We start from the raw sequence: 22,756 nt of genomic DNA on the forward strand, positions 1-22,756 counted from the left end.
CTGCAACAAAATGTTAATATTTTTAGAAATTTAATATTAAAAAGCAGGGGAAAACCATACAAACATATTTCTTGTCTTATGTTTTAAAAATTACAAGCTGCTCTTTCAAAAATCAAAGGAAACTGGAGGGCCTCTGCAAAGCTGATTAAAATTGATGTAAATTATATTTATTAAAGGTGTAATTGAGCCAAGTTTTTTCAGCTTAAAAATAAACAAATATCTGTAGTAATAAAACATGGTCATGCATGACTTACAACTAAAAAGGCCATTGGAAAAAGAGTTTCTGGTGAATGCAAAAAATGGGTGAGACTAAGAGGGTTCTAAGGTGCAAATTAGCATGATCAACTCCAGGCCATGAAGGCTATGAAGAAAAAAGTTCATCTTATAGGATGAAATCAGAAAGACAAGAGAGGAACTTGATGCAAGACATGATTATTTTGGGTTACTTTAAGGGGAAGAAAGACTAGGTTACACAACAGAGGTAAGAAGAATAAAAGATTAGATGGAAAAAAACGGAGGATTAAAAGAGTGAAGTCAGGAATTGAGTTAACATTGTTTCACTGAAGTGGCAGAGTAACAGGAATAGAACAGTGAAAAATGCGTGAGTCAATGACAGACAGGGAGGATACAATGAGAAAAGAAAGACAGAAGTGCACAATAAATTTTGTGATGTGCCAGTCTCCTGTAATGTGTTTGGCATAGGCCAAGTAATTTGACTGGTGAAGAATTTACCAAGCCTAGAATTTCTATTACCTGTAGCTTCTCTGCATATGTATCAACTTGCTGAATCTGTGTTTTAAGTACTTTCATATTTCGAGCTTTTTCAGTTTTCTTTATATAGTTAAACTTCAAATTGTTGAATTTCTTTTTGAGATCCTTAAATGATTCTCTGAGCTGCAACAGTGAAAACATATTTGTTAGTAAAAAAGGTAATCAGCACACATCAATTTATATTTTTTCAAGAGCTATTTAATGGACAATTTAAACACTGAAAATTTAATACAGAAATTAGTAATACTATGCCATCTCATAAAGCATCCTTAATTCCTCAGAATTTCTTTACATTAATGGAAAATCATAATCTTGCTAAATCAGCATTTTTGCATTCTGGATGAAAAGTACTGTTTCCAGAATAACTGGGGCAAAAAACGTATTGGAACAAGGGATGAGATTATTGCTCAGACAATCTATGAAATAATCCTGTCCAGGAGCTTCCACTGCTTCTAACTAGAGGTAGATACTCTTCACATACTTCAGTCCATTTCGTAGAAATGGTAGCCATGTAATTGTCCCATTCCTCATCCCTTTTTCAAAAGTCCTGCTTCTGAAAAGAAATTGTACATGGGCTTAATTTTATACACTGTGCAAGTCCAAACGTCATAGTACAATTACTCACAGCACACAAAGAGGAATACAGCTCTTTGCAGGATCAAGAATGACCACCTGACTTCCAAATAACCATGCTCTGAGTATGGCAGCAGAGAGATCCTGCCTGACAGATACAGAAAACCTTGCCTAGCTACTGCTAGATGTACTCTGGAGAATACTTTCACCAGCCAGCACTGACTTGCTGCAACAAGCCCAGCAGCAGGGAAAATTATTCCCACAATAATACAAATTAAAATGAACTAGAAGGTCCAATTATGATGCATCCATGCCTTTCAATACTTTTCAAATGAATTCATACCAGCTACCTGCTATTAAACCTACATATTAAATTTGTTCTAAAACTCTTTTTTTTTAATTAGATGGAATATCGCTACACTTTCTTTAATCTACAGAAAATATTATAATGTGCCAGAATGATAGGAACTACACTGATGAAGCCCCAGAGAGCTGCAATTTCATTTACACACATATGGATCAGACACATTGCCAATTTACCAGAAAGAGTTTAATACATATCAAAAAGAGGATACATATTTGATTAACGTAATTTTAAACTCAGTGTTTACTTACCATGGGAGCTAGTTATTATATAGGGTTGTTATATTCTTTATCTTTTCTTTTCATGATAATTATGTTTCCTTTAATATTGTCTTACAAGTGGGCAATTATGTTTCCTTTAATATTGTCTTACAAGTGGGCTTTTAATAAACCTTGTCATTTTTTATTATCAATTTTATATAAATAAGCATATCAAAATTATTTAATTAAACCATTGCTAGAGGTCTATGAAATTTTTAGGCAGTTTTCCTTATATTTTTTTCTCTGAAAGCCAAGCAACTTCCAGTTTTATTCAACACTTTAAAAATTCCTTTCAGATTTTACTGTTACTTTTTAATTTCTTTAAGCAAGAGATTCAAAAATCAGACAAGCATAAATCCCGCTTAAAATCAGTACTATTTTAATTATGTTGCAATTCCATATCACATTTTCAAAATATTTGTAATAAATTCATAAAATTTGAAATGGAAGAATATAAAAAATGATGACAATATTGGTTTGAAGAATTTTAGATCCTTTAGGTAGATATTATTTTGCTTTTAGGATAATGTATAATAATAAGATACATATACAATAATAATAATATAATAATATATTTGTACATAATTATGTACAAGTATATTTATTTAAAGATACTGATATAAAGTAATGCAGAAGTTCTAATGCTTTAGGATCTGTTACTCAAGACACACAAACGAAAAGAACTTATTTAATTAGTGTTAACAACTTCAGGTCAAATCCACAACTGGATATCTAAATATGTATTTGAGGCTTTTTTTAGTATTAAAAAATCCTACAGACTTCACCCTGCCCCCCTCCTCCTTTCTGCCAAAGAATCCAGAGAGTAATGAAGGCTTATTTTGCAGACACTGTTATTGGAACAGCTAACAATCAATCATTGTTATTATTATTATATACTAATGTTAATCCATCAAGGGATATATTTTTCATTTTCATTTCATCTAGTGGGATGTTGCCACATTATTTCAGCAGTGAATAAACAGATGGTGCTCACTCAATGTAATGGAAAGAAAGGGAATTCTATCACTGGCCCTGTGATCTTCAATTAGTTTAAGCTCTTTATCCCACCTAAGTACATGGAATAATAAAGTCCATCTAAAAGCCCTCTGTTAATATAATCATTTGTGCAGAATATTTTTTATTCAGAGCACAAAAGTCTTATTTGCTGCTTCAAGTTTGTGGGAAAGAAAAGATGATGAGCTTATTTTAGTTTATCTCACTGGCTTGTGCACGTACAGACTAGGTAATTTATAAGGCCAGAGGCTCTCCTCATAGCAGTATGTGAAATTAAATCTCCTTGTTTCAGATATGATGGCTCGTGTGTCAAAGGTCTGCAGCTGCTGTCACTCTTCTCTTTCAGCCTCAGTGGAAAAACCAGATTCAGCTCTGACTTGTACACCAGACTGCATTTGCACAACTCCTGTTATCATCAGCATTCTTACCAAGGACAGTGTGTGTCTCCCAGTTTTTAGAAATCTAAGCATATTTCAGTTTTGCAAGATTAAATGATAAATACTGAAGGGACTATACATCCAAATAGCTTCAGTGACTTCAGCCCACTGCTTTAATGGAACTTTGCACCTTGTCTATTGTGTCATAGTCTTTAATCAGGCGGCTGCTCCTAACTATAGGTGCCCTGTCATGGGTGGAGAATGATAGTGGAGGAGAGGGGTTTAAGTACCAATTGTTTCAATTTATCTCAGGACAACAAAATAAATGGAAAAATCAAGTTATAAAATACTTTAAACTTTTTTTGTTAACAGTAGCTTTCCAGCAAATGCTTTGATTGGTGTGTTAGCCACTATAGAAGGAACTTCAATGTTGTTAATCCCTCACTTTTAACTTTCTATTCATAAACAAAACTTTTCATAGCATCAATAATCAAAACACCCCATAAAAGCAGGTTGCTGTAAACAGATATTTAAAGTCACAAAGATTAAGAAACAGTCAAACAAAAAGTTGAAAAAAATATAAATAGATGCTGTTCAAGTCATTAATGACTACTTTATACCTGGGGCAACAATCAGAATAAATTACAAGGTGAGAAATGTGGCTACATATCAGTTCCTACTGACCTGTGAATAAAGATAGCTCATTACCATTTATGGTTAAAATCCATATTTCCAGTCATATCTTTTCATAAGTGTATAAATAGTGAAGAAGTGAAGTAGAAATGAGTTAAAAAATAGTATATAAATAGTTATAAATAGTGAAGAAGAAATTTATTGACTGGGAGGAGCTGTGAACCCACTCCAGCATCTGCTGCTCTTTTGTTGCTAGCTTTATGCAGACACACGTAAGTGTTATTTTTGAAGTGATCACCTGAAGAAAAGGCTTTTTCATGGCAAAAGCTATCATGTGTGATTAACTGTGTCACTTGCAATGCCCTGAGCAGATCCTGTGCAGAATTCCTGTATCCAGTGTGTCAGTGTACCCGAGGCTGAGCTCAAATGACTGCAGTGTAACACAGTGGAGGTGCAGCTCTTCAGAGGCTGCTACCCAAACTCCCTCGTGAAACAAGAGGTCCCAGCTGGCAAATACAGGTCCCAAAGATGAGCTTTCCTCATGAGATGTTGAGGACATAAATACTTATTTTTTGCCTTTTCAAATTCTCTTGAAATTAGATAAGGCACAGAAAACACATGTATTTTAGCATGTATATAGCTTCTCCAAAGCTGTTTCAAAACTCATGCTATATATTCTCATCTATAAATTTCAGTATTTGTTTCCTTGTTTCTTATAGAAGCACCAATATGTTACGAACACAGGGAACTTGCTAAGTCCTCTAAGGATCTCTTCAAACTCCACTGAGTCCTAAGCCCTAATTCACGTGCTGTGTTTACACACTTAGTCACATCAAACATAAATTAATGTAAGTATTTACAACAGAATCCCAAATAGTTTCAGTCAGCTTAAAAGTTTGCTCTGTAAACTGATAAATCACTACTAAATTATCTGGTTGGCTGTTTATTTTGTGACAGCCATGAACAACTGCTACTTCCTGCTGGCACATGAAATATTTATTTGCTTAGACACAGTAGATAGTAAATAAATTGTTAGTTTAGACAGGTCTGTTACATACTACCAATATTCAATTCCTGATGATAAAATAGAGAGAATTTAAAATACTGAAGGTAATACTCATAAATAATATTCTTGAAGTAGTGTAGTGTCTGTTTCTTGATCCCTAAACAGAATTAGTCATAAATAATTAATGAAAAAAAAAAAAGAAGACAATGATAATATATTAATGCATATGCAGGTACATTAGCCAAATATTCTATGCTAACCTATAATACATTCATGTTCTATGTTAACCTACAATACAAAAGGAACCTAAATAAAATGGTTTCCACATGCCAAAATAGTATATTTCTATTAGTTTATGTACAAGATTTAATTAGATTTGGGGATGACAGGTTTTAACTTAACCAATTAACATAGCTTTCCCAACTGAAACAGAAAAATAAACTAAAAAACCCCAATAGTGAACGCTGTATTTGCTATGCAGTTATTTTACAGAGAGTATCCAATAACTATCAGAAGACAAAAGATTTTGCCGTATAGGGCATGTGGTGAATAACCCACCTCTGATGCGACTTTTCATTTAAATTTGAGAGACAGAAGATTTTTTCCTTTATTTCCTGCTTTCCCTTATAGTCTAACAAGCAATAATAGAAAAATATAACAGGCAAAACAGCAAATAACAAGCAAAAAATAGGAAAATAATTCTTCTTAGAAGGGAGTCACATTTGGTCCCAGAACCAATGGACAGAACCAAGAGGTTCTTTTATTTAACAGCATGTGTGAATACAGCCAGCCTTACATACATACTCCTTTTCTTCAGCAAATCTGAGGGGTTTTCAGTCAAAACCTAGAACACTTTATTTCAAACCTCAAATATTCTGATTCTGCCATGACACTGTGAGGTAAAGTGGGATTTCTTGTTTAGATACTTCATGCTTCCTTCATTTTCTTTTAAAGCATGGTTCCCTCTGCCAGAATGTTTCTCCTAACCACCTCCTCTTCCTGTCACCTCTTACCATCAGACAGGGAGTTACAGAAGACCAGTGTGAAACACCCTCAGCTTATAACTGGAAGTGTAACTCACATTCAAAGAAATCTTCTTTACTAAAAATTTTTTTCAATTTCAAATTATCTTTTTGTGAAAATGGATACTTTTCACAAACACACAAAATAGTTCTCTAAAATAAAAGAAAACCCAAACAATAATTTTCTCATAAAAATAGGAGAAAAATCTCAGTCACCTCTTCTTTGGTGATTTTCAGAAAATACAGTCTGTGTTTACTTAGGTGTGGATTTACTCAGCAAAAGATAACAAGAATATGTAACTTTCAGTGTCTTGTGCTTTTATCACATGTGCTTCATGCTACAGGGAACATTAATGTGAAATCCTTCCAGCTTCAAATCCACCTTCTGTACTTCACAGATGCAGAGGAGTACAATCTACAGAACATCAAGTATAGAGCCCATCAGCCTCTTATTTTAATGGATCACTCTGGGAAAGTTAGTTCTTTGAAAAGTTTTTCCTAAATTAATTTTTGTGGAAACATCTAATGAATGTAGCTTGCTAATTTGTGAATTTATTTGTATTTGGCATACCAAGATGTTACATTGATAATATTACCTGAGTAGTTATTCCTAACCTAAGTTCCATAATGCTAAATTCTAATTTCTTGTGCCAGTGAGCATTTCCTTTCCTCCTAGTAGTTTTTCAAGTATCATATCTTTTGTTTCAAATTTTTCATTTGAAAAAATGTTAGTACTAGATTATTCTGAACTTTTCATTGAAATACTGAAATATTTTAATAAATACATTCTTTCCAATGGCCTGACATCCACAATATGTACAAATTCTACTTTTGTTTAAAACTTTAGATTCATAAGAAAAAATTATGAAGACTCATGTTTCAGATGAAGCTGGCTGAGCTGAAAGCCAAATAAAATATAGCTGCTCTATTTCCAGTCCTTTTGGTACAGTGAAAGCATTTCATTGCCAGCCCAACAGCTTGATAGAATCCTGAACAGCAGAGCCATGAACCATAGATTACTGTTGCTGCTGCCTAAATCCAAGGTTGCTGCTAAAATGAAAGTCTGTTTTTGCATGTACATATAAAGCATTTAGGGGAATGCTAAACAGTAATGTATATTATGGAACACAACAGCTCTTTTAAAAGTCATTAAATGTGTTGGGATTCATCCCATTTACCTCATTTATATCCTCCTGAGTGGTGCAGCATTGGAAATACTGTGACAGTTCTTCCTCATACTTATCAGCTCTGGAGCTCCAGTTTATGCTATCACACTCAAATCTAGCAAGTTCTTGCTTCAGATTCTTTACCGAAACATTCAAGTAATTCTAACGAGGGAAGAGACAAAGAAATTTATCAGTCTCAGGAAATGTATCGATTTAACCAATCCAAAATGAAAATTACTGTGGCAGAACTTGCACAGTCAGCCACAATGGGCTAAAGTAAACTATTAAACCTTTACTGGAGGGAGAGCAAGGACATAACAGTTTCAGGCAGTCTGGTAGTCTGGGGAGTAGTTTTGGGTCAAAGCCACAGCCTAAACATGGTGTCTTCTCTGAGCAAAGAGGGAGTGACCAGCTCCAGCCCTTTGCCACCTGGAGAATAGCTCCTTTCTGCCACCCATCAGTTTATGGTGTCTGAAGGGCAGAGTGCAAGTATGAGTAATCTAGCCAAGTCATAAGGAAAGTTTTGTTTTCTTAGTAAGTGAATGAATACAGAGCAATGAAAATTCTTCCCTGAATAAATAATTCCTTTCTAAACTGATATCCATCCTGTCACGCAAATCAGCCTTGAATCCACTGATAAGGTAACACCATCATTACATTTTCTCTTCTGTTCTGTTATCCTTTCTTTATATGAGAAGCTTGCAAAGCAGCCTTTAAAAGGTAGCAGGATTGTAATGTAAAGATTCAAGAAATTGCCATCAGGGCTTACACTTCACAAAACATACTAAAGTAAATTATAGTTTATTTTTTTTCCAAGCAATGATATTTTAAGATTAATTTCCTTAAGGGTCTCTCTGTATTTTTCTCAGAGTAGTAAAACATACTTGCACACATAAAATCCAGCCAAGTCCAATAATCTTTCATATTTATCCTTGATTTCATAAATCATTCTACTTATACTCACATGTTGCTGCACTGCAGACAAGATGTCCACTCCCTGGGTAATAAGTAGAGTATATAGCTGTCTAATATGTGCATGTTTCTCCTGAGAATTCACAAGGTAGGCTTTAGCCTGGTGCACATTTTCAGGGTCCCCATGTATTTCAGGAATATCCAGTTCTCCTGATTTTGATAGACATTCCAGCTGAAAAATACAAAAAAGAAAATTAATGCCTATTTAAAATAAATCTTTTTCCTTACCTTTGGGTTTAAGTAATAAAAATTGGGTTAAAATCTAATTTTATATTCTACCAGTTCATGCAGTTTTAGATCCAAGATTTTAATTGTGATCACTGGGCTGATTAATCTTATTTCTTTGGGAAAAAGGAAAGAAAGGGACCAAAACCAAAGAGAGTTTAACTACAATGGAAAGAATGTATATTTTAAAATGTTATACTCACTTCTTTTTTAATATGATGGAATTTGACTGTCTTGCTGAAAATCTCATCATATTCTATCATTGCATCCTTTACTGATTGATGGAAATGAATAAGCTCACTTATTGTCTCAGAATTCTCTTTCACAGGAAATCCTTTCTGGCTTGGCAATTCCAATAATTTTATCAGGTACTCAAGCTCAGCATTCAGTTGCTAACAAAAATCAGAGAAGTTACTCTATTTGCACAAACACAATTGTAATTTTTCCTTTACATTTCATGAAATAACCACCTAACAATGGTAAATTGCCTTGGGGAGAAGTCAATGCCCTGCACTTTAAAACGCACAAACATTTCCTCCTGGAAAACTGATGTAAAACACCAAACACAGAATATCTGGTGTCAATGAGGATGTGAAACTTTACGGGACCAAAAAGAGCTTTCAAAGCACCCTTCACTCCACCAGCTTGGTTGCTCACCTCATAGTGTGGTTTCATTTGGTTCAGCTTTTTCTGTAGTTCCAAAACAATTAAAAGGTCACTTCCAAGGTCAACTGGTACTGCAAGCTGGAGAGCCTCTTGAAGAATCTCTAATCCATGGGTAGTCTAAAAGAGAATCAAAAAGTTCAGCATTTCTAACTGCAATAAATTAAAAAAAAAACCCAAAATTTAAAGTCAAACCTAAATTTGCAACAAAAACCTTCCTCAAACCAGGCTCCCAAATGCCGTCAGTAAAGCCTCTCTGTCACAAACCTCCTGAGTGATGAGGGTGATAAGATATCTTTAAGACAGCATGAAAAGACAACTCAGGAGCCAAGAGTGCAGGAGCCACAGACTCATTATTTCTGTGATAACAGATGTGCTGGTGCACTGCTGAGCTGCCCTAGAGATACAGCAGCTACAAGCCTAGCTGGTGTTTCTGTTAAGGAACACTGCACACCCTCCCTGTGCCAAGAAGGTTTCAATACTCTTTCTGTATGAACCTGGATACTAGGAACTATTAGGACACAGTGTGTTTAGCAACTGTTCAGTCTCAAAAGAAAATGGTGATTTTAAAAAGAAAAAAAATCACTGCTGGTAAAGAAAGCATTGATTAAACTTCATTAAAACTTAGAATTCAAAGTGGAGGCTTGAACTTGTATGCATTTGAGTAAGAGAAAAAAGATAAAAACAATTCATGATTCCTGAGGACTGACTGACGGAACAGGGAGCAGACTATGGACAAGAATTGTATCTTACTGATCATCACTCTTTATTGAATAATACTTATCATAGTTGATGAGAGAGCCACAGACAAGCTAATAACAATCTAGAAGTATTTACCACACTTGCTTTCTTCCTTGCTATTTTACTTACGATTTTTAGTTGTTCTTTAAATATCTGGCACTGTTGCTTTATGGGTTTTACTTGAGTAATTTTAAAATTCCAGATTGCCCAAAGATGAGACAGCTCTTTCCTTTCTTTATTCAGATTAATAATGATATCTTCTGTTACTTTTATCGATTTTTCCACTTCTAATATTAAACTCTCATTTACCTGGCAAATAAACAGACACATTTTTTTCCACACTTGTTTTTTTAACAGACAATGAAAACCTCATAATTTTAAATAAAGTTTCATAAAACCACTACTATTTTAGTGTAACTTTTTTAAAAAAATTGATACTTTTAAATCCACCTTTCCCTTAATATTGTCTAGAAATAGGCATAGACTGACAGAATTTGTAAACAGAGGGCATATATAAAGCTGGAATTTAAAACATAGAACAGGTCAGTAATGACTGGTTTATTGCCATCTGATGTCTGTTTTACACTCAGACAAAATAAAAGAATTTCTGACTACACAGAAGTACCCAAAACGGCCTTTTGGAGAATAAATAGCAACTGGAAAACAAAGTAGGTGAAGAAAAGACCATGCCTTTGTGTTGACAAAAAAAGCAGCACAGGAGGGCTAAAGTGTTTAGTATTTCAGTATTTGGTATTTTTTCCTCTTTTCAGTAGACTCTCTATGAGAAATACCAGAAAACTGGGTAATGACATTTCTGGTTTTTCCATTTAATTATGTTTTTTTAATTTTTTTCTAAGGAAGTTGTTTTTGTAAATGTAAATGTTTTTGTATGATCCTTATCTTCCAGATATTTAAAAGCTACAGTCTGGGAATATCATGGGAACAGAGTAGTAGAAAATATGGTGACAATACCCTGGCGTTTAGGGAGGTAATGTCTGAAGATTTTAAGTGACTTTGCCATTACTCTGACTGTCTTTGTTTGGCTGCCTCCAGCAGGGACACACACCCTGCAGCCACACAAACAGCCTGAGCACTTTCCCTCTCTCAGCAGCATCCTGCTGTAGCTTACCAACACCACCTCCCTTCCCAGCTTATCGTGGAACTGCTCCCTAGTCTGTCCTATAAAAGCTGAAAGGAGAGCTGGGTCTTCAGGCTGTCCTCATTAATTTAGCAGGTGTAGCTTAGGGAATGACTGCACATCTCAAATGGTCATCTCATGAAGGGTTGTTGGAAAATTGAACAGGGATGCCTAGGCAGTGTAGCTGTTGAACAGAATGTAAAGACACAGGGAAAGATCATCTGCAGGGAAGTAGCTCTGACATCCACTTCTTTACAAGAATTCATACATTCAGTCAGTAAAGACTCCCTGCCTCTTAGTGGAAGTAAACTTAATATTGTACTTGTGTGTATGCTGCTTTTAACGTGAGAAAACAAATATGATCATGTATTACATTTGTATGCATGGACTGGGTCAATAAGGGCTCTGTCACTGCTAACCACAAAACTTTTTATATTACCATCAGTGCTCAAATCCTTTCTTCTTCTGAAAGTGTATATTAGCATTAATCCCTTTAAAACTAGGTACACAGTCCATCAGGCATAGAATTAGGATTGGACCTCATCACAGGCAAGTAGAAAATATTCAGTATAGTTTATCAGATTATACTCACCACATTTACTAAATTAAGAAAATAGCAACCCATATTTTGGGTGGAAAAAGTCTTCTTTATAGTCTCTTGCCACTGAGTATTAGCTGACTCTATTGCAATTTTATTTTCAGTCTCTCTGTTTGTTGGTAGGGGTTTTGAATTATAGAATTCCTTTAGATTTCTAATATCATCATTTACCTATAGAAAGATATTAAATAAATATTAAAAAACAAATCAAAACTTGAGATGCTATAATCAGAAATTTTAGAGATATGATAAATTTGAATAGCATCCTCAGAATCTTTTAATTTTAAGATCTAAGAGTCCCTAAAATATTTACAAACACCAAATAATAAAATAGTTCTAAATAACTTGCCAACCAGTATGTGGCAAGTAGACAGGTGGCAGCAATTACCTCAATTTCTGTCACATATCATTACATGGATTTTACGTACCAGTATATCAATGCACAGATTTTCATTGATCTGCTTAATATGAAGTAACTGAATTTAGCAATAATCAGAAGTAGACGTAATACAATTTTTTTGTAGTTTATCATGCAATAAATAAATCCTACAACTAATTTTATCTCATAGGTTCCATTCCATCCTCAATTTCTTTCTAAATATTAAAGAACTGCTACCATATCATAGAATCTTAAAATGGAATCCAAATCAAAATTAAAATTAATACATTAGCACAACTACCAGAATTATGTTGGTATTGAATTGATTATGATTTGAGCTAGAGCTGGTTGTTGTTTCATTTTTAAATCAAATCATATGAATTAGCATTAGTCAGTGTAAGATAGCAACAAAGATCAGTGTTTCTTCAACAAAAATCCCTATGAATATATCATAGGACATTTTTAAAAGTTATATGAAGAAAATCTGAATTTAATATTTAAATATTCAGAATAATAATTTAATATTCAGAATACCTATATGGAAGCATTTTTATCATGTATATAATAAAAGAGTGCACATGTGCAGAGGAGAAAAATCTAAATCAATTACAATCCTTACTACAAATTTTTCAATTGTAAGATTTTTACAATCTAGTCACAGAATAAATAAGTAATCCATACCTCTACAGCTGACTGTAAAAAGGCCACATAAGTTTCTAGAATTTCTAGCTTTGAACTAATATTATTTTCAATTCTTTTCAGTTCCTTATTCAGAAAGTCAGCTCTGCTAGAAAAAGCTGCCACCTGCTCAGGTTCCAACTCTTCCATATTTTTCATGATTCCTTCAGCTGCTTTCAGTTCACATGAAGTTTCCTATGAAGGCAGAAGCATAGGAAAAAATATATATAATGACTGGAAAGGACTTTTGAATATTGATATCACTGTTTATTTTCATTAGGATTGCTTTCTTATGTATAATTTAATTACTTGTTCGAAGGATTCACAATGGAGCTTAAATCACAGAAATAATAATTTCTTTCCTAAAAATGATAGATGAAATAGCTATTTTGAAAGCTAGTGCATCACAGTCTCCAGCAGGAGTAGTTAGAAGAGGTGTATAGTTATAAGAGTGCATATATCTATCAGGGCGAAGTAGACACTGCAGCAAACAAAAGTAACACCCTATCATGCAAAAATTTGGCAGAAAAGATGCTTTAAACTATTATAAAGTCTTGAGGAACAAAAATATGTTCCTGCTTATCTGCTGAGATTTTAATATTGTTACTATGTGTTCTCCAGAATTGTATTAAAGTGAATTTTATTTCCACAGGTGCTGTACAGATCCACCCTTTGGACCCCATCAGCTGTTGCCTGAAACAAGAAGGAACTCTGCAGGGGTAATGGAATTTTAAGTACTGAAAATACATAGGATACTTCTAAAATACACACTGCCATGTTGTTCAGCTTAGACTGAAATATGCACCCATGCCAAGGGTGCATGGAAGGGATTCAAGTGGTTTTAACCCACTTTCAGATACTGCAGGGCTGATATGGGAGTGGGAAAAGCCCTGGGGGTGACTTAAAAATAGCCTCCTCACATGTGTCACAGGGCTGAGTGCTGCTCTCCTTCAAGGGCTGCACTCCCAGCAGGACCAGTGGATCCCCTTACTGCCCCTTCACAGTTTCGCTAAATGGGAGCTACTTCTTCTGTTTTTTGCCAGCTCATCCCTTATATTTGGCATAATAAACCACAAGAAGGTTTTTCTCTGACTCTGGCTGCCTAGACAATTATTAAACCTGCTGCCTCATGTAGGAGAAGCAATCCACATTTGAAGAGTCTTCCTATCAAGAGTTGATATGAGGATCCTGAGGCAGTAACAAATAACACAGTGAGATTGAGACAGGGGAGAAAAACAGTGGTTTAAGGACTGTAATACTATCTGTGATTTTGTTCATTAACTACAGTTTTAAAACAAACCACAGATCTATTTTCTTTACAAGAAACTCTCAGCCTCTCACCTTATTTAGAACTACACACAGGAAGCATTTGCTTCTAAAAACACTTAACATTACTGAAAGGTTTCTTACCTTTGTTTGTTTGGCCAGTTCAAGGTGTTTATTCAAAGCTCTTTCTGACTCACACAAATATGAGCCAATCTCCATACCAGCTGCAAGCATCGGGGCGAGTTTTTTAATTGATTGTGACACCTTTATTTGAAAGTATTATTCACATGGTTAATTTATATAAGTAGACGTCATAAAACTGGCATAAAATATCACTTTTTACAGAAAAAAATATGATGTAACACTTGTCTGTTGGTGCATAGAATATGTTTCTGGCTCTAATGTCATGGTTTAAACCCAGCTGGCAACTAACACCACACAGCTGCTCTCTCTCTCACACACACACACACACACAGCCCTCAACCCCAAATGGAGGGATGGGGAGAAGAAATGAAGAAAAGGTAAAACTTGCACTTTAATATCATGTATAGTCAGAGAAAGACAAGAATTAAAGGAAGAAAACTACTGTTTCTTCAACAGGTGTGATCAAAACCCCTTCTTGTTTGCTCTCATTTTAGTGACAGTGCTTTTCTGTACCCTAAATATCTGAGGCTTGTGATTTCATTATGGCACAACTGCATTATAATCTTGCTATTATAACCCTGGCAGAAATATTTTGATTCTACTCCAGGATTTTTTCAGATAGTACATTTAAAACTTCTCTAACAAGGCAAGAGACCCATTTTTGTGCAGAATTCCCTTCCACTGTCACCAAGATATTATGTATGCACTATGATGACAAAACAGATTATGAAGAGCACAGGTAGATGTTGCCAGACACAGCACACATACTTATTATTAGACATGTGAATTTGCACCTAACATTTTTCTCAAGAACTCTCTGCTAACTGAGGTTCAAACTTTATTATATGAGGCTGAGGGGCAACTGAATTTGGCAATAGGTTCTTTGGGATACTTTGCTTTAGAGAGTCGGGAACAAAGTCATTGGAACAAACAGCAGATTGAAACCTTATGTTCAAGTTGAGGTTTATATTTTAAGTAAAAATTGCCCTCATAATTTAACTTTTAGGTGAAGATTCACAACACAATAGTGACATCATTTCTATACACATAAATGGTACGGAAAAGGGCCAATTTTTAGCAAATTACATTCACATTTGATTGAGAATGGTTCATTATAAACATCATGCAAATACAAAGTATCAGATTACAGACTTAATTATTCTATTCTTCTTATTATTCTTCTTATTATTATTCTTATTATTATTCTTCTTAATTATATACAGACATTAAGTCTGATTTACTTTTCTGGTCTACACTCCTGGTTTACTTCATATGAACTTTGCTAAAATACTATACTTTTTTAATTTGAATTTACACATGGAAACTTATTTAGTAGCTATTCGTCTATTCCATCTCTGACAAGTCATTTAAAAGGTCTGTAGTACTATATGACATTCAAGCATTTAAAGAGGGCTGCCATGTCCTTGATGCATCAATTCCTTAATTAACAAAAGGAATTTTTATAGTGAATAGAATACATTCTCCTTCAGATTTACTGAAAATTTGCTGTGGTTCAGTCACCATGCTTATTAACCCTCAGTTTTGCCACACTTTTATTTTTATCTTCAGCCACATAAAACAGAGGACAGAAGCAGTATAAGAAACCTGCTTACAGGTCACAGGACTGATTGCTCAATTCTTTGCCAAAAGAACAAATTATAATAGTTCACTATCCAAGAAATCCATGCTTAATTTAACATCACTGGTAAAATGTTCTCATGGAAACAGCTCAGTTTTTCAGAACAGCTTTCAGTTCCTTTGTATTGATAAAAGCATTCTGCATTCTAACCACAACTGTGCTTACTTGCTATTATTTGCTTCAATTTCAATATTCACTACAACTAAATTATGGAAACACAATGCACTGTTCATGAATGCATTAAGAAGACGGGCTACAGTGATGAGAATAATCATCACAAAGATGATCAGAATGCTGGAGCACCTCTCCTGTGGTGACAGGCTGAGAGAGCAGAAGACTTTGGGAAGACTTTATGGGAGACCCTCACAGTACCTAAAGGGGCCTGTAAGAAAGCTCGAGAGTGAAGAGTGACAGAGCAAGGGATGATGGCTTCAAACTGAGACAAGGTAGGTCTAGATTAGGTACAAGGAAGAAATTCTTCACTGAGAGGGTGCTAAGACACTGGCACAGGCTGCCCAGAGAAGCTGTGGCTGCCTTGTCTCTAGAAGCATCCAAGGCCAGGCTGGATGGGGATTTGAGCCACATGGTCTAGTGAAAGGTGCCCTTGGCCATGACAGAGAGGTTGGAATGAAATGTTCTTTAATATCCCCTTCAACCCAAACCATTTTATGAATCTATGATGTACCTTATTCAGGTGATCTTCAAGTGAGGCAGTCCATTGTTGTTTCTTCAAAGTAAGTTCTTCATAACCTGGACACTGGCTGTTTAATTGATCTACTTTTTTTTGGACATATTCCATCATTTTCTGAATTCCTGCCACCCAAGAGCTAAAATGGAAAAGTAGAATTGTCATTTATTTCTCATTTTTTGCTCAACATAGAGGATGATTATAATTTTAAAAAATAAACAAACCCCACTCATTCTGTTGATTTGTATGATGACTAACTAATGAATTTTAAACTCTTACCCTTAAAGGAAGATAACCAAGAGAAATATTAAAATTAATCCAAATAAAATTGATAATTAGTAAAACACAGGACTGGAATTTCCAAAGAAATCATTTGTCTCCAGTGCCTAAGGTAGACTCACAAGACAGATACATTAATTCTCACAAGACACATAGCCTGATTCACTGAGAAATAGCTTTTCACTCTAGCTATACTATCTAAAAACAAAAATGACAAATAGATGAGTTTAAAAGAGAAAATATATGGCATGCCCATTCTACTTTAAAAAGAATGTTTTCTTTGGACTCTAAAATATTTCAGTGTTTTTACAGTAGCTGAAAAAAGAATGTCATATACATTCAAAGTCAACCTTTCCTTAAGGGTGTTGTTTTAATGGGAGAAGAAACAACACCAATTTACAAAACAGTGGCATGCCTTATCACTTAAACCATAATATCAGGGAAGCAATTCAGAACCTGAATACTTGAGGCAGTCTGCTTTAGATTGTAAAGGAATTACCTCATACAACTAAGAACTGAAGTTTTGATATTAACCCACTCTTCCCACACATCAAGTTATTTACTACTTAAATTTATATTCATCATAAGAATTTTTAGAACTGACATGTTCAAAATAAGTTTTTTCATTACTGAAGTTACATCAGAAACTTATGTTAATACCTGTGAGAATCTGCTTTATTAACTAAAGTTCGTCCCTTTTGCATGGTAGTTGCTGTACAACCCTTAATTTCTTCCTGCAATTCCTTGTACTTCAGTGTCAATTTAGGTAAATGTAAGCCTTCTGAAACAGAGATTTTATGGTAATTCTCAATACTTTCAAGACCATCAAGTACCTGAAGAAAAAAGAAAAGCATATGTTATCAATACTTCTGTTGTTGGAATTCTCCTTGGAAATTACCTGGTTTTAAAACTTCTATAAATGATCTGAAAAAAAAATACAAGAAGACCTTTTGATCTCTGAACACCCTAAAATATAAACTTTTCTAAATAGTCTTTTAACAGAAAGATTTTGGACAAAATGTTGCAATATTAATAATACTGATTATAATTAGCCCCTGTGGAGATCAGTGCAAGTATAGACATTGATTCTGTTGTCCACAGAAAAAGAAATCTTAAAGCTCAATTCTTGGCAAATAAATGTTTTCCAAATACCTTATTTAGAAACCAAGCACTCAATATACTTAAAGAAAAAAAAAAATACATTTTTGAATGGATTTGCCAATTTGGATAGAAGCTTGAGGCAAAAAGTCATATAAAAAGGATAATTGGATTTGCAATTTCCCACTTCAAATTGTTTAGCCTACTGTTTGCATAATCCCACACCCACCAGCCTTCAAGAGCACACTAATAGTTTTATTGACAGGTTATTATTACAGACTTGGCTTCTTACCAACCTTGCCAGCAGCATGAAAAAAGTCATTGGCCTCTTGCAGCAGGGCTTTCCTTTCTTCCATATGGAAGCACACTTCTTCTTGCAACAGACAGATTTTCTGATTTGAAAGTTTTAGATGTTCTTTTTCTGTATAGTCCTCTGAAAGCAAGATCCTAAATGCTTCACCTTCCAATTGTTCCACAGTGTAATTCCATTCCTGGTGGGAAAAATACCACTTTTGTCAATTACACATAGAAAAGTAATATACTGCACAGTAATAATATAAGCTTTGGATAATATGCATTGTTATAGGCATGAAAAGTATCATGATTTAAAAGAGGATTTCTACTAGGATGGGCTTTGTTCGGTACAAGATGCCCAACAGCAGCTTTAAGTGATCTAAAAGCAGATCTTAAACTCTGCCTTGTTTATATTGAGGCAAGGCTCTTTAAATTTTCACAGAAGTTCAAAACCCCAATTTATTATAGTAAATTATATTTTAAAACATTCCACAAACATTACAACCTTACACACTCTCTGAGGGAATCAAATTTGATTAGACTAATTTGCTATCTTGTTTAAACATTCCTCAAACTTGGTTAAATTTCCTATAAAACAGCTAGTGACAACTTCATTTTCAGCTCTCTATTTATAAGGAAATCTTTCTACACATAAAAACCCTTGGCTTTCCATCAACAGGACATAAAATCTCAGCAGAAAAATCTTAGTTAGCTTCTTCTGTTCTTCAGACCTCAACATGCTAAATTTATAGCAGTCTGCCAGTCAGCACTAACATATTTCTTACTCATTTTCCTTGAAAGGAGCACACAGCCTACTATTACACTGACTTTTCAATTTATCAGCTGATGCTTGTGAATTGTTCTGACATATTAAAGACACGTTAAATGTGACTTCTTAGCTCTTGTCACCACTCTTTTCCTCACATTAGTAAGTCTTAAAAATCACTTTCACTATTCCATTTGGCAAGGAAAATGAGTCCTTTCTAGGTTCTTTGATTAAACAGGTATTTTTCAAGAGTGTTAAAACTAATGAATTAAAAATATTGTAGCTACAATTAAAAGTGTTGAATATTTTCTGCCTTCTAAAATATTCAGCACAAGTCAGGGGGGAAAAATGCAGAAACACCTAAAAATTAATCTTGTAATTAAACAATTATTGTGGGATGAATTGACTTTTCTTGTTTATACAATAAAACTTTTGGACTGTGAATTAAAACCTAAGAAGCTGTATAAAAGTTTTTTCACTGGAATGTTCTAGACTTAAGCTTAAAAATTTTGAAGCACATATATCTGACTTCAGATCATGATCCATGTATTAGATAAAGCAGCACCTAAAACATAAGTCAATTAAAGATAAAAGTATGTGTTTTTTTCAGAATGTGTGATAAATTAGCTTATTCTCTCATATGCAAAAATGTCCACAACTGAACCACAACCATTTTCTGAGCCCCAAATCTGCCTGTCATTGATTCATTGCATACATCAGCACATTGATAATTTAATCCTTGTGAATATTCAAAATACTTTCACCTTCAGGAACCACATTGCAGTATAACTACCAATATAGTCATATTATTCCCTCAAACTATGAAAGAAGTAGTGGGCACTAATAAAACCACGAGGGGTTGAGAGCTGCTATGACAATTACCATACAATGTGACTTTTGGGAAATCCAGTGAACGCCTGTAGCAGTGTATTTAACGGTGAGCTGATAAAATCAATAAGCAGAAAGAGGGAGAAAGTATGTCAATGTCTGTCACCCCCCAGAAAACTGCTGAGATATGTTAAAAATTATTTGGCCACAAAGTGGTGCTAGCAGTTCTTCTTTACCATGTCAAGCACCTCCAACGAGCATAGAAGTGTGGCAGCAAGCAGGTGATCAGTGCCAGAGTACCCTTACTGAAACATGAGCTCCTAAAGGTGCCTCTTCTCTCAAATCTTGGTGGGGGGAGCCGGGAAAGTCCTTGCAGGAGTTGGGGACAGGAGGCTTCTTTTAAATTCTGTGAGGGTTGAGGGCTTTTTTCCCCCAGTTACAATTTCTTGGGTTTGTTTTTGATAATTTTACAAACTAGTGATAATATTTCTAGAATTTTTGCCTCTTAGCAAGGTGAAGACCAACATGAGATAATACCAGCTTGAGAACATAATAATAATAATAATAATAATAATAATAATAATAATCATAATCATAATCATAATAATGAGTCATTCTCCCTTCTCCTCTCAGCCCAGTCCCACAATTTAGATGCTAGGCCTGTAAATGCCTCTTAGGCTGGCCTCTGAACAATTTAAGAAACCATTTCTCCTGTTCAACCTAATGAAACAATACATGTAAGCAAACACATTGTGTGAAACAGTTCAGACATTGGAAATTTCCACTTTCTTACTCCCTCTGAGAACAATCAAGCTTGCTCTGCATAGCTACTGCACACTAGCATTTTGCCCTGAGCTACAGTACACATATGAAATGTTACTTGAAAAGGTTTGTTTACTCTACTTTAGAACAGGTTCCTCCTTTATTCTGTTTTCAACATCTGCAGTTCAGTTCTGCAAATGCTAATGCCCATAACTCACAGCTTTCTCAATTATATATATATTTTTTCAACATACAATTTCAACCTGGCCACTCTTCTGCACATCATGAACAAAACCAACATGCTCAGTAATATCCCCTTCAAGAAATTAATTTTCCTCTTCTAGAACATGCTGGTGGTAAGAAATGCAGAAGGCTAAAAAGAAGATGCTCTAAATCATCATTCACATGGATGTGTAACAAAAATGTTTAATGCTAAACACTTTAAAATGAGCTCATTAAAAAAAAGGCAATCAATTAAAATTATATGAATGATCTATTACATATTGTATAGGAGAAGAATTATGTGAAATTGTAATAAGTGTTATTATTATAAGTTAGTATCCAGATACTCAACCATGAAAAGGATTATTATACAAAATGAAAATGCATATTGTTTTCTTTCTGCACTTACACCCTAATTTCTAATTCAGAGAGCAAATTACAAGAATAGCCTGTGAAAATGAAATGTGGGGAAGACTAATTATTATTTGGTTAAAATTCAGCAATGCTTTAGAACACCTTTTGCTGTAGGTGTCTCTGAAAACACTCCACAGCATACTCATTTACTTGTTTATCTGCTTTTCTTGTGCCAAAGGTCTGTTTAGAATAATTTATCTTTACATGCTCATCTTCCCTTAGCAAAAAAAAAAATGTATTTTTTAACATGCTGATTGCAGAAGGATTAGAGATATTATTGTATTGTTTTTACATGACAGCCTTGAAGCAGTTAACTTTTATGCAAAGAGGCAAACATGAGACATTTAACTACAAAGCTTACAAGGAAACAGATCTGTGAACAGTCAGAAGCTTCTTACTATCAACACAATAATTTTTAAAAGGCATTTACTCCTATTGCAATAGTTTCTGGATCATCTTGGTCATCTGGGTTATCCAAATTCAATTGCATGATATCCTGGGGAATGGTCCTGACCCAGCAACAGCACTTACTGATGACAGCACAATTCAGGTACCTAAAAAAGGTTCTGAACACAGGCAATTTATTTCATACTAAGATCCTTTCTTCTTATAGCAACATTTTCTTTAATCTAACCTTGCTTTTATGAGCAGCAGTAACAGATTTATTCTCTGGAAAACTAATATTAACTATAAAAGTAGCTTTTTCAGTTACTTTTAATCACAAGAAATAAACAGGCAAATACCTCTTCCAATCTTGTACTCAGTTCACTGACAGTTATGGTAGAAATGGCTGGGGTTTTGTCCTTTATAAACATTAAAATTTGTTAATATTCTAATAAAAATCCTTTTCTTTGTTTTTCACCACGGGATTTTACATGTAAACTACCAGTATGGAACTTGATCACTAAATTGAAAAACCAACTAAACAAGATCAAAGATTATTGTTCATTTAACTTATGGGTAACTTTTAAAATTTTAAAAGGAAAAAAAAAAATCTGAGAAACATGCAGGCCTTGCATTAAAAGAAGTAAAATGACTAAAATAATTTAGACATATATCTCATGTACATATAGAAAATGTCTATTCCTATACATGCTTGTTCAATGCTCAAGTTCATGTTTTGCTACTCATTTTTAAAGTTGCTTCACCAACCAATTATGGTATTTCTTACTTTCACTTTGACTTCCATTTCTTCAAATTCCTGAAGTAACTCTTCATTTTCCAATAGTGATGAGCCTAAGTTTTGCTTCTGAAAGTAATCTCTGATGTTTTGCTTATACCAAGATGTTACCTGATTAATTAATAAAAAGAACTCAGTGATAAGTTTGAGAAGTAATTGTCCATTTTTTAAAATATGTACAAAGCAGTTTAATTAAAAAAGCTCACATTTTCATTCATTTCATTTTTTATTCCTAATGTTCATGCTTCTATTTAAACACTTGCATTTGTGTCATAACAAATGGGGAGGGAAAGGACTAATGCCAAAGCAAGCACATAGTGGTCATATATGACAAAACACACAAAAATCTATTCATCAACTATGATCAGATTGTAAATTAACACAATAAAAGCAGAATCAAGTTCTAACCATGCATAGAATAAATGCATGTTTTTTGATACCATAAAGATATTGTTCACTCTCCCTTGACATACAATAACTTAAATATTTGCATACAGTAGAATACTACAAGACTGAGGACTTCTGTCCTAAGAGAACCTCTCCATCCCTGGCTTGAAAAACCTAGTAAAGATAATGGGATACTATTGTGTAGAATA

At 34.3% G+C, this 22,756-nt stretch overlaps 1 protein-coding gene across 3 annotated transcripts in view; it reads right to left on the bottom strand.

Annotated features, from left to right (window-relative positions):
• CCDC141 (coiled-coil domain containing 141) overlaps positions 1-22,756 on the bottom strand; it is a 62,567-nt gene that overhangs the window by 19,416 nt on the left and 20,395 nt on the right. For all 3 annotated transcript variants that reach the window (XM_014249271.2, XM_088059258.1, XM_088059257.1), the window contains exons 7-19: positions 22,152-22,271; positions 17,991-18,185; positions 17,257-17,429; positions 16,315-16,456; positions 13,991-14,110; positions 12,584-12,775; positions 11,518-11,694; positions 9,917-10,096; positions 9,041-9,166; positions 8,587-8,775; positions 8,151-8,330; positions 7,199-7,348; positions 754-894 (exon numbers count right to left, since the gene is read on the bottom strand). In XM_014249271.2, the coding sequence (XP_014104746.2) occupies positions 754-894; positions 7,199-7,348; positions 8,151-8,330; positions 8,587-8,775; positions 9,041-9,166; positions 9,917-10,096; positions 11,518-11,694; positions 12,584-12,775; positions 13,991-14,110; positions 16,315-16,456; positions 17,257-17,429; positions 17,991-18,185; positions 22,152-22,271 (2,085 nt within the window). The remainder of the gene's footprint in view (positions 1-753; positions 895-7,198; positions 7,349-8,150; positions 8,331-8,586; positions 8,776-9,040; positions 9,167-9,916; positions 10,097-11,517; positions 11,695-12,583; positions 12,776-13,990; positions 14,111-16,314; positions 16,457-17,256; positions 17,430-17,990; positions 18,186-22,151; positions 22,272-22,756) is intronic.

Source organism: Pseudopodoces humilis, chromosome 8, assembly GCF_049639895.1.
Source record: "Pseudopodoces humilis isolate 2021_Gansu_Grassland_sample_001 chromosome 8, ASM4963989v1, whole genome shotgun sequence".
In the NCBI taxonomy this organism is placed as follows: Eukaryota; Metazoa; Chordata; class Aves; order Passeriformes; family Paridae; genus Pseudopodoces; species Pseudopodoces humilis.